This window comes from Homarus americanus, unplaced genomic scaffold, assembly GCF_018991925.1.
Source record: "Homarus americanus isolate GMGI-L3 unplaced genomic scaffold, GMGI_Hamer_2.0 scaffold16894, whole genome shotgun sequence".
NCBI classification, from domain to species: Eukaryota; Metazoa; Arthropoda; class Malacostraca; order Decapoda; family Nephropidae; genus Homarus; species Homarus americanus.
The window spans coordinates 5,734,959-5,748,010 of NW_024746541.1; the positions used below are offsets into that span (position 1 = coordinate 5,734,959).

The 13,052-nt window shown below is 43.8% G+C and overlaps 1 protein-coding gene across 1 annotated transcript in view; it reads left to right on the forward strand.

Moving 5' to 3' along the window:
• Positions 1-12,842, forward strand: part of LOC121879332 (collagen alpha-2(I) chain-like) — a 153,774-nt gene extending 140,932 nt beyond the window's left edge. Inside the window, exon 4 of the mRNA XM_042385934.1 lies at positions 12,704-12,842. Coding sequence (XP_042241868.1) covers positions 12,704-12,842 — 139 coding nt within the window. The remainder of the gene's footprint in view (positions 1-12,703) is intronic.
• The last annotated feature ends 210 nt before the right edge of the window (positions 12,843-13,052 follow it).

Here is a 13,052-nt window from a genome sequence, read left to right on the forward strand (position 1 = left end):
CAGGAGACTAGCAGTATTACTGGCAGGAGACTAGCAGTATTACTGGCAGGAGACTAACAGTATCACTGGCATGAGACTAACAGTATTACTGGCAGGAAACTAACAGTATCGCTGGCAGGAGACTGACAGTATTACTGGCAGGAGACTAAAAGTATTACTGGCAGGAGACTAACATTATCGCTGGCAGGAGACTAACAGTATTACTGCCAGGAAACTAACAGTATCGCTGGCAGGAGACTGACAGTATTAGTGGCAGGAGACTAACAGTATTACTAACAGTATAATGGCAGGAGACTAACAGTATTACTGGCAGGAGACTAACAGTATTGCTGGCAGGAGATTAACAGTATTACTGGCAGGAGACTAACAGTATTACTGGCAGGAGATTAACAGTATTACTGGCAAGAGACTAACCGTATTACTGGCAGGAGACTAACAGTATACTGGACAGGAGACTAACAGTATCACTGACAGGAGACTAACAGTATTACTGGCAGGAGACCAACAGTATTACTGGCAGGAGACTAACAGTACTGGCAGGAGACTAACAGTATCACTGGCAGGAGACTAACAGTATTACTAGCAGGAGACTAACAGTATCACTGGCAGGAGACTAACAGTATTACTGGCAGTAGACTAACAGTATTACTGGCAGGAGACTATCAGTATCACTGGCAGGAGACTAACATTATCACTGGCCGGAGACTAACAGTATCACAGGCAGGAGACTAACAGTATCACAGGCAGGAGACTAACAGTATCGCCGACAGGAGACTAACAGTATCACAGGCAGGAGACTAACAGTATCGCTGGTAGGAGACTAACAATATCACAGGCAGGAGACTAACAGTATTGCTGGGAGGAGACTAAAAGTATCACAGGCAGGAGACTACCAGTATCACTGGCAGGAGACTATCAGTATCGCTGGCAGTAGAATAAAAGTATCACAGGCAGGAGACTAACAGTATCGCTGGCAGGAGCGTAAAAGTATTGATGACAGGAGACTAACATTATCACTGGCAGGAGACTATCAGTATCATTGGCAGGAGACTAACAGCATCACTGGCAGTAGACGAACAGTATCACTGCCAGGAGACTAACAGCATCAATGGCAGTAGACTAACAGTATCGCTGTTAGGAGACTAAAACTATCTCTGGCAGGAGACTAAAAGTATCGCTGGCAGGAGACTAACAGTATCGCTGAGGGGCATATCTTTTACTGGGCAAGCTTACCTTAGAACAATGCCATCTGTAAATTCTTGTTTATTAAGGCTGAAGCCTTTTTCCCTTATCGGTTACGTAATTAACCAGCTCGAGGTGCTCACCTCCTGCACAATAGCTATTTTTTTTAAGTTCTCTGACAATTGCAGCATCAGATGCTGATGTTTATCACTTTGGGTGTGCTGCCGTTCTGTCGTAATGGACCATCATAATGGACTAGTACTACTACTACTAATTTGCTGTCACTCAGAATCAAATATAGACGAACATCCAGCTATCATACAATGATATGAGTTAATTAAGATGTCACCTTCGTTGATGAGCTGTGGTGTGACTCGATGGGCCAATAGGGGAAGGCAGAGCTCTCCACAGAGGTTGCAGGTATGGAGGGCTACATCTAGTGCGGGAGGGGCGGTGGTAGCATCTTTCAGGCACTGGTGCTTGTCTGTTCAGTATGCAGTTGGGTTAACATGAAAGTAATAACACCTTCTCAGTTGCCTTGCTAGCGTTATGTTTACCATTCGTTAGGTGACTGTAAAGTAGTTGCTTTGGCAGTCTACTGTCATGCATGTGGGTAACAACGCCAGTAAAACGTTGTTATTCATAGAGAATGACAGCCTCGATGCTCGTATAGATGGTGTCAGCGAGAATACTGGTATTTGTTCTCTTGTCTTCCCAGCGAACTCGGATGATGGAACGTAGACTACTTTGGTGAAAGTTGTCAAGTGCCTTGAGGTGATTCCTGTATGTGACCCATGTCTCGTTGCCATACATCAAATTGGGGAGGACCTGCAACTGAAGACACGGGTATGGAGTCTGCCAAAAGCTTGAGATGCAAATCTGATCCGATGTTGAATCTCTTCATCGATGTCAGCGGTGGTGGACAGGTGACAGTCATGGTACTGAAAACAGGTAACATTAGAGAAGATTGTACCGTTAACCTGGATGGATGGTGGAGGTGTGGTGAATTTTCAATTCCACTAAAACATGTTATGAGCGTAGCCCCCTCCGCTCATCCGACTGTAACTCCGTAATTAAAGACGAACAAGGCATCCTTCAGTGCAGGAAAGAGCAGTACCATTCGCTGCTCACCCGAAACATCGATGTAGATGTCCTGACTACCCAGCAGGTCCCTCAGCATTCAGAGCTGACCCACTTCAGCTATCCTCCATCCCTGAATGAGGTAGCTATTGCCATCAAATAGATGAAAAATAACAAAGCCTTAGGGCCTGATGAAATCCCAGCCTTGATGTATATAGCAGGAGGACCTCTGCTTACTCGCCGTCTCCACTCTCTCCTGGAGAATGTATGGGAAAAGGAGGAAATCCTCCAACCTCTTAAAGATACCTCCATTGTCAATATTTATAAGAGCAAGGGAGACCGGTCAGCCTGTGGCAACTACCTTGGGATCTCGCTGCTGTCCGTAGCTGGCAAGATTATCGCCTGAGTTCTCCTAAACAGACGTCTTCCTGAGGTGGAAAACTTCCTCCCAGAATCTCAATGCGGCTTTAGACCATCATGTGGCACCACTGTCATGAACTTTGTTACCCGCCAGATAGAGAAAAGGTGCAGAGAACAGAGTCGTGACCTGTACATGGCCTTCGTCGACCGAACAAGGGACGTTTCGGCTGCCCACCAAAATTCATTACCATTGTGAGACAACTCCACAATGGCAAGAATGGCAGTGTCCTGCACAATAGCAGTCAGTCTGAGTTCTTCCCCGTCTAAACGGGGGTAAAACAAGGATGTGTACTGGTTCCTATTCTCTTTTCCATTCTCTTGGCTGCCTTCCTTACTCATGCCAGTGCCAAATTAGCCTACGGGGTGGACATCCAGCACCGGATGAAGGGTCTTTTCAACACAAGATGACTCCAGGCAGGAACAAAGGTTTCGGCAGCTTCCATTACTGAACTTCAGTATGCAGACGACATCACTCTTGTCGCTCACACTGAACGTCTACAGGAGATCCTGAATGCCTATGCAGATGCATATGCACACTTCGGCTGTGAGGTGAATTTACATAAGACTCAGATTCTCTTTCAGCCTGCCCTGGTTCAGCCACACCTCCACCATCAATCCAGCTTAACAGTACTAAACGTATCTCGGCTCCCACCTGTCCACCACCACGGACATCGATGAAGAGATTCAACATCGGATCAGATGTGCATCTTTAGCCCTTGGCAGACTCCGTGCTCGTGTCTTCAGCAGTAGGGAACTGAAATTATCTACAAAGTTGCACGTATATCGAGCAGTGGTCCTCCCCACCCTGCTATATCGCAGCGAGACATGGGTCACATACAGGAGGCACCTTAAGTTACTTGAAAATTTTCACCAACATAGTCTACATTCCATCCTCCGAGTTCTCTGGTAAGGCAAGAGAACATATAACGGTATTCTCGCTGACGCCAACTGTAGAAGCATCGAGGCTACCATTATCCATGAACAATTACGTTGGATTGACCCTGTTACGCACATGGACGACAGTAGACTGCCAAATGAGCTACTTTACAGTCACCTAATGAATAGTAAACGGCACGCTGGCAGGCAACTGAAAAGGTAAAAGGATATGCTTTAGACAACCCTGAAAAAGTGCCAAATCGACCCACTCACCTGGGAGACGATCACTTCACACTGTAACACTTGGAGGTTAACCAAAAGAGAAGGTGTTGATGCTTTCGACTTAGCCCGACTACATACCGAGGCAACAAGCACCCACACCGGAAAGACGCTACCGCTGCCCCTCCCACACTAGATGTAGCCCTCCACACGTGCAACATCTGTGGACGACCCTGCCGGTCCCGTATCGGTCTCTTTAGTCGGGAATGGGACAACTGGCCGCCGCCATCTGGCCGCCGCGGACTGGGGGTAAACTGCAAACGCCTAATTTTGCGCTCTCAAGGCAGGTTAGGTTAGGTTAGGTTAGGTTAGGTTAGGTTAGGTTAGGTACTTCATGGGCTGCGGCCAGATGGCGGCGGCCAGTTGTCCTAGACCCTCTTTAGTCACCTTAAAGCTCACCAACGAAGGTGACATCTTTAATAACTCATACCATTTTATCAAAGCTTGGATGATCGTCATACTCAATTCCGAGTGACAGCAAAGTAGTAGTAGTAATAATAATAATAATAATAATAATTAACGGTTTATTGAAAAAGTTCTGCAGCCCGAAGGCTGAAAATATACATTGGGCATAAATGACTTATTACATACATTGGTGGTTTAACAAAAGCCTTCATTAGAGAAAGGTAAAGGAACATACAGTGAACATACAGATTAATGTAGGTGTTGAACAGCAAAAACGTAGTGTAGTAACTCCCTCCCAGATGGTGTTAGGAGGGACCTCACGTAGTAATTCCCTCACAGATGGTGTTATGAGGGGCCTCACGTGGTGTAGTAATTCCCTCACAGATGGTGTTATGAGGGGCCTCACGTGGTGTAGTAATTCCCTCACAGATGGTGTTATGAGGGGCCTCACGTGGTGTAGTAATTCCCTCACAGATGGTGTTATGAGGGGCCTCACGTGGTGTAGTAACTCCTTCACATATGGTGTTATGAGGGGCCTCACGTGGTGTAGTAATTCCCTCACAGATGGTGTTATATGAGTGAGGTGTGGTTCCAGGCCTTCCTATCGTAGACGGATTAACACATCGCTGGTAGTTGGGTCTCACGGGCCGTTATCACTGGGTACCTGGGACCTCACTGTGTGAAAGGTCAACTTGGGTACCACTGTTACTGTTGAGTTGTTCTCACTGACTTAAGCACTGTTCACCACTGTTCACCTCTGTTTAACACTGGTTCCATTTCTTTCCTAAATGAAATAGTGACTTCTGGCGTGAACTTGTTGATATTCCGGTGGGGAGGAGGGTTCAGGGGAGGGAGTTGGTATGGGCCAACATAGCAGTTGACCTGGCTGCTCTGAGAGGAGCGCCAGGTACGTCTTGACCCTTCGGTGGTCAAGGATGTAGTAGTGTGTGTATGTATGTATGCATGCATGTATGTATGTATGTATGTATGAACGTATGTATGTATGTATGTATGTATGTATGTATGTATGTATGTATGTATGTATGTATGTATGTGTAGAAAAAACGCAATTCAGTACATTATATTCCAATGAAAATATAAAGAAAAGAGCAAGAGCTTGGTCCAATAAATGTCATAGTTAATAGGCGAAGACCAGTAGCAAGTGGCTAAGACCTGTAGTAAATGGCTAAGACCAATAGGAAGTGGCTAAGACCAGTAGTAAGTGGCTCAGACTAGTAGTAAGTGGCTCAGACCAGTAGTAAGAGGCTAAGAGAAATAATAAGTGGGTAAGAGGAGTAGTAAGTGGCTAAGACCAGTAGTAAGAGGCTAAGACCAGTGTAAGTGGCGCAAGACCAGCAGTAAGTCTACTCTATAAAGCAACTTTAGTGTAAACAATAACTGACTCACTGAACAGTGTAAGCACAATAACTGACTCACTGAACAGTGTAAACACAATAAATGACTCACTGAACAGTGTAAACACAATAACTGACTCACTGAACAGTGTAAACACAATAACTGACTCACTGAACAGTGTAATCACAATAACTGACTCTTTGAACAGTGTAAACACAATAACTGACTCACTGAACAGTGTAAACACAATAACTGACTCACTGAACAGTGTGAACACAATAACTGACTCTTTGAACAGTGTAAACACAATAACTAACTTACTGAACACTGTAACACAATAACTGACTCACTGAAAACTGTAAACACAATATCTGACTCACTGAACAGTGCAAACACAATAACTGACTCACTGGACAGTGTAAACACAATATCTGACTCACTGAACAGTGCAAACACAATAACTGACTCACTGAACACTGTAAACACAATAACTGACTCACTGAACAGTGTAAACACAATAACTGACTTACTGAACAGTGTAAACACAATATCTGACTCACTGAACACTGTAAACACAATAACTGACTCACTGAACGGTGTAAACACAATAACTGACTCACTGAACAGTGTAAACACAATAACTGACTCACTGAACACTGTAAACACAATAACTGACTCACTGAACGGTGTAAACACAATAACTGACTCACTGAACAGTGTAAACACAATAACTGACTCACTGAACAGTGTAAACACAATAACTGACTCACTGAACAGAGTAAACACAATAACTGACTTACTGAACAGTGTAAACACAATAACTGACTCACTGAACAGAGTAAACACAATAACTGACTTACTGAACATTGTAAACACAATAACTGACTTACTGAACAGAGTAAACACAATAGCTGACTTACTGAACAGTGTAAACATAAGAACATAAGAACATAAGAATGGAAGAAACTGCAGCCGGCCTATTGGCCCAAACTGGGCAGTCCCGTTTACACCCAACCCCTATTGCTCATATGAGCATCCAACCTATGTTTGAAGCAATTCAGCGTATTCGAGTTAATGATGATATTTGGTAACTTGTTCCATTCATCCACTACTCTGTTTCCAAACCAGTGTTTACCTATATCACGCCTAAATCTAAATTTGTCTAATTTAAAGCCATTGCTACGAGTTCGCTCCCGGTTGGATAGTTTGAGTACCTTTGTAATGTCCCCTTTGTTTAGCCCTGCCTTCCACTTATACACCTCTATCAGGTCGCCCCTCGCTCTACGTCTCACAAGGGAGTGCAAATTAAGATGCTTTAACCTGTCTCTATACTCAAGGTTCCTAATGCCCGGGATTAGTCTTGTCATTCTCCTCTGAATTCTTTCCAAGGATTCTATATCCATTCTGTAATACGGTGACCAGAACTGAAACTGCGTAATCCAGGTGTGGTCTCACAAGAGCAAGATACAGTTTTAGGATGACCTCGCTAGTCTTGTAACTAACACTCCTTTGTATGAACCCAAGTACTTTATTAGCCTTGTTACGAGCAAAAACACATTGTTTACTTGGCTTAAGGTTCCTACTTATCATTACTCCTAAATCTCTCTCGCAGTCGGATTTCTCTATGGCATCGTTGTTCATCTGGTATCTGGTTTCCCTGTTTACAACTCCTATACTGAGTACTTTACATTTGTCTACATTGAATTTCATCTGCCATTTTTCAGACCATTCGAAAAATTTGTTTAGATCTTCCTGTAGTTTTGCCGAGTCCTCGTCAGATTTGATAACACGTCCTATTTTAGTGTCATCAGCAAATTTATCTATGTCGTTTATGTATATAATAAATAATAATGGTCCAAGTACTGAGCCTTGGGGAACGCCACTTGTGACGTTGCTCCAATGGGACTTAGTGCCGTTAATGCTCACTCGCTGTTTCCTGTCCTGTAACCACGCCCTAATCCATTTAAGGATGTCACCTTTGATGCCATGAGCTTCTACCTTTCTAATTAGTCTTTCGTGGGGGACTCTATCGAAGGCTTTGCTAAAGTTGAGATATACCACATCATAATTGTACCCCTCGTCCACCGATTCGAAAACTGATGAAAAGAATGTTAATAGATTAGTTAGGCAAGAACGTCCGCTTGTGAAGCCATGATGGGAATCATTGATCAATCAGTGCTTCTCCAGGTGATTTTGAATAGAGTTTGAAATGATTGCTTCCAGTAATTTGCCTACTATTGATGTTAGACTGATTGGGCGGTAGTTAGAGGATAGTGATCTATCCCCCTTCTTGAAAATCGGTATTACATTCTCTATCCTCCAGGATTCTGGTACTACACCTGTTTTTAATGACATGTTAAACAACTTTGCTAAGGGCATACTAAGCTCTTCCTTACATTCCTTTAATACTCTGGCAAATATCTCATCGGGACCAGGTGACTTATTAGGCTTTAGTTTGTCTGTTTGCTTACTAACATCGTTACTAGTCACTACTATCTCACTTAATTTGTTTTCTTCACTATCTCTGAATAGAGTCGGTGCCTCGGGTATCATGTTTAAATTTTCGGTGGTGAAAACTGTTGAAAAATATTTATTCAAATTATTGCTCATTTCTCCGTCGTTATCAGTGAGCTCGCCGAAGTCTGACCGTATTGGTCCAATCTTTTCTCGTGTTTTAGTTTGATACATTTGGTAGAATCCTTTGGGATTTGTCTTCGCCTCCCTTGCTATCCTTACCTCATTATTCCTCTTTGCTTTCCTTATCTCGATTTTAACCCTACTTGCCAATACCCTATAATTGTCCCGGAGGTGAATTTCGCCACGATTTATCCTTCTACCTATAGCCTTCCTTTGGCCAATGATGTTCTTTAAATAATTTGTTATCCATATAGGGTCTTTGTTGTCTGATCTGAGTTTTTTGTATGGTATGTTCTGCCTTTGTGCATTAAGTAACTCACTATTTAAATTGTCGTGGAACTCGGCAATCTGAGATCTCATTATCAGGTCGGTGTCATCTGTCAGGTTCACAGCCAAGCGCGACACCCCCTCTCTCAGCTGCCTCTTTAAACTGTCAAAGTTTGCCCTTCTGAAATCTGGTTCTTTATTGGAATTTTCCTTACGTCTGCCCTGAAAATCTAACTGGAATAGAATTTCTTTGTGATCGCTGTTTGCAAGTTCGTTCCCTACCTCGACATTGCTAATTAGGTTTTCTCTGTTCGACAGAACTAAGTCCAGTATATTATTACCCCGTGTGGGTTCGGTTATATGTTGACTTAGGAAACAGTCTTGGATCGTCTCGAGAAAATCCTCTGTTTCTGAGTTACCCGTAAGGTCAGTCCAATCTATTTGGCCAAGGTTAAAGTCGCCTACTATACAGACTTTGTTGTGTATGGAAGCCCTGCGCATTTCATCCCAGATAAGTCGCTCATTGACGCTATCAAGATTGGGGGGTCTATATATTACTCCTGTGATTAATTTTTCCCGACCGTCGCTTAATTCTATCCAAATTGTTTCTGTATTCCTCTCAGTTTTTATTTCCTTATTTATTTCACACTTCAGATTATCCCTAACATAGATTGCTACTCCGCCTCCTTTCCTGGTCTGCCTATCGGTATGGAACAGTTTGTAACCCGCAATTTGGTATTCGACTGGTAACTCACGTGTGTCTAGGTTGATCCATGTTTCAGTGAATGCAATTATATCGATTTTTTCGGTACATACCAAGGCCCTAATATCATCCATTTTGTTTCTCATACTTCTACTGTTCGTGTAGTATACATTTAAGTTAGTCGTGTTCTGAGTCCTCCCCTTACCGCGTTTAGTTTTAAACTCCCTGTCTAATTTAGTTTTGTCATCATTCCTAACACTATTTCCCTGTAGTCTTTCACTTTGTTTACCCGCTCCCACTGCAGTCTCCTCCACCCCCGTGCCCATATGTTCTCTTAGCAGTTTAAAGACTTCGATATCTTTTGAACTGCCCCTACTGTTTGTATAGTATACATTTAAACCTACTCTTCCCTGGTCCTGTTTTACCCCTTGTCCTGAGCAACTAATTTTACTTCCCAGGACCTGCTTGTTTTTTGACTCCCACTTTCCCCGACCCCTCTCTACTGGCGAAACCCCCCTTCGGAGTGACAATTTCACGCTCCAGGGATGCAGACAACGTCTTTACCCCCTCACGAGACAAGTGTACTCCGTCGCGACAGTACAGGTAGTCGTTGCCATAGAATCGTTGCCAGTTATCAATGAATGTCCAACCATTGTTTGCACAATGTTTTTCCAGTCGGCAATTTATAGCAATTGCCCTGGACAGCCATTCACGACCAACCCCTCATCTAGGCAAGACACCACATACTATCGGGATCCCTCCCCTATCTCTAATCTTCCCCAGCGCCTCCCTATACCTCTTGAAAAGTTCCTCACTCCTAACCTTACCTATGTCGTTTCCTCCCACACTAAGGCACACTACTGGATTGGTACCCTCCCCTGACAAAACCCTGTCTAACCTCTCGGCTACATGCCCTATCCCAGCCCCAGGAAAACACACCCTAGTCCTACGTTTCCTATCTCTCGCACAAAAAGCCCTATCCATAAACCTCACCTGGCTGTCACCAACTACCACGACCTTACCTGTGGGCAGGGTTTGTACAACTGCCCTTTCCTCTCCTTGATCCATACCGTCCTGCCTCTTCTCTTCCTCGCCAGCTTCCTGCAGCACCTGGTAAGGTTTACTACACTCCACACCCTGGTCAGCTTTCCTGAGCCTGACCCTAGTCCCCTTGGAGACAACCACTCTCCACGCCTGCTCCTCCTTCGCAGGTGTCCTGCTAGGCAGGACACCTACCTGAAGGAGTTCCGTCCTGAGGGCTTCATTTTCCCCCTTTAGAGTGTCAACCTCACTCCTCAACTGCCCCAGCTGCCTTAACAGAGTGGCAAGGAGGTCGTCTTTCCCCACACTCCCCTCCTCTTCCCCCACGACACAACGATCCAAAGCGGCCATTTTCCTTGGTCTCTAACGGGAGCACGATTGGGCACGACCTTCTCCAAGCTGGGTCAGACATTTTTGAACCTCACTTTAGCCCTAACTTACATGATGGGAGCAGTGCAGATATCTGAGTAACCTATTGGAATGTAGGCATAGGGTGAACTGATCAGGAGCGGTGTATCTCTTCAGGTGAAAATGAGAACCACTAATTCAGAACAAAGAGAAAAAAGGGACACTTTGTGAAAAATATATATTACATCAGGGTGGAGGTATTATGTTTACATTCTTGATAAGAACAAGAGCTGATATTCCATGCTTGCCATGTTGAATATCCCCTGCAGGGAATGTGACCTTCGTTCAAAGGTCGGGGGTCAAAGGAAAATGCATTTTACATTTATATAGTGAACATCCTACCCAATGCAACCAGTTGAGCAAATCCACCACTGGTTGTTCCTGTGCAGCTTCCACAGTGTAGCAGTAGTAGACAATTACCGGACACACGGAGACACCAATAACATGAGAGGCAACACAAACACATCATGGACACCGTGAAACTAAGTTATGGCATCGCTCCAGTCATATCGTTATGCCATCGCTTATTCTTTCTACTCACTCCTTACACTTCATAGCTGCGTCAATACTCACTCTCACCATGTCAAGAAATTTCATTCCTCAGTCTCTCCTCCTTCCATGTTACTTTTCCTAGTATCTCTTCCTTCCTCTTTCATTATTGTACGTGTTTTCGCAGTATTTCATCTCCCAGGGTTTTCTCTCGCTTCTAGTTCGCTTTTCATTGCTAGTCGGTCACTGTTCACGGTTTACTGCTCCTTGTTCTCTTCGCTTTGATCAATGTTCCTGTCTCACTGCTCCTTCTCTATGTTCCTGTCTCACTGTTTATTTTTCACTGGTTATTATTTATTCTGCACTATTCACTCCTCACTGTTCACAGTTCATCCTTCACTGGTTCAAGTTTATCTCTCACTGTTCACTCCTCACTGGTCATTGTTTTATCCCGCATTGTTCACTGTTCACTTCTCACTGGTCAATGTCCATCCGACGCTGTTCACTTCTCACTGGTCAATGTTCATCCGACGCTGTTCACTTCTCACTGGTCAATGTTCATCCGACGCTGTTCACTTCTCACTGGTCAATGTTTATCCGAGGCTGTTCACTTCTCACTGGTCACTGTTTATATCTCATTATTCACTGTTCATTTCTTACTGTTCACTTCTCACTGGTCAAAGTTCATCTCTCACTTGTTCATCCCTCACAGTTCACTACTCACTGGTCACTGTTTATCCTTCACTATTCACTGGTTACTGTTCATACCTCACTGCTCACTGGTCAATGTTCAATCCTCACTGTTCATTGGTCACTGCACATTCCTCACTGCTCACTGCTCACTGTCCATCCCTCACTGATCGCTGGTCAATGTTTATCCCTCTTTTCACTGGTCAATGTTCATTCCTTAATGTTCATCCATCACTGTTCACTGCTCACTGAATTTAATTTGAGTTTTGCTGCGGACAACAGCTATTGTACACCTCATAATCACCATGTGAGCGGTAGCGTAAAAAGGACTACAGAGTAGAGGCTGCAAAGGGTGTTTATCAGACCCAAATGATTTTGATATTATGGCAATGAATGTTACAGAGTATTTCCAGAATATTGTTTGCTAAGTCGGTACTAAGAATTTTGATTAGGCACTAGATGCGAAGTGTGGATACAGCCTTAGTCTATTAGCTATCTTGTCTTCAGAGATAAAGTGCCGTGCCATTACATACACAGTGTGCTTGAATCCCTATAAGGTTCTACTCTTTTCAGTCTAAGATGTAGTGTTGGAGTGTGTGGCCATATGTCTGGACGCACACTTTACATTTAGTTTTGTTCACATCTGCTTGAGGGGCATACTTAAATCGTAACCATAGTCTAGCGGTTACATCTTGTAATCAAGTGATCTTGTTACTCCTCATCATGGTAAACAAAGGATTGACTAGCTGCCTGTTTGCACTTGTCTACTGGCTTTATATTCATTAGCAAGTTCCTTTCTCATTATAGTTACGGTACTGTTTGACAGTCCTAGATTGTATTCAACATTGTCATTGTTGGACGTGACTTTAGCTTAGGCATCAACTCTATCATGTTCACTAACGCTTATGCGAGAGGGGATCCACAACAGCTTTACCCTGATATCCCCGTGAACAAGACACATACTCGTATGCTTGTGGATGGCTTCAGAGGCAAGCGGGTGGCAATCTGAGTTTAGGGTATCAGGAGCAAGTAGTGAAGATAAGGAATCAGTGATGATGAGATTGTCAGTGGCAGTGTCTTCAACAAGTTTCAGGGCTGTGAGTATGGCAAATAGTTTAGTTTGTAGAGTGGATGTTCAGTTACTAATTCAAGCTCCTTTCTCTATTACATTACCGTTCGGCTGAGTCACAATAACAGCACTATAGCCCTCCCACAGATA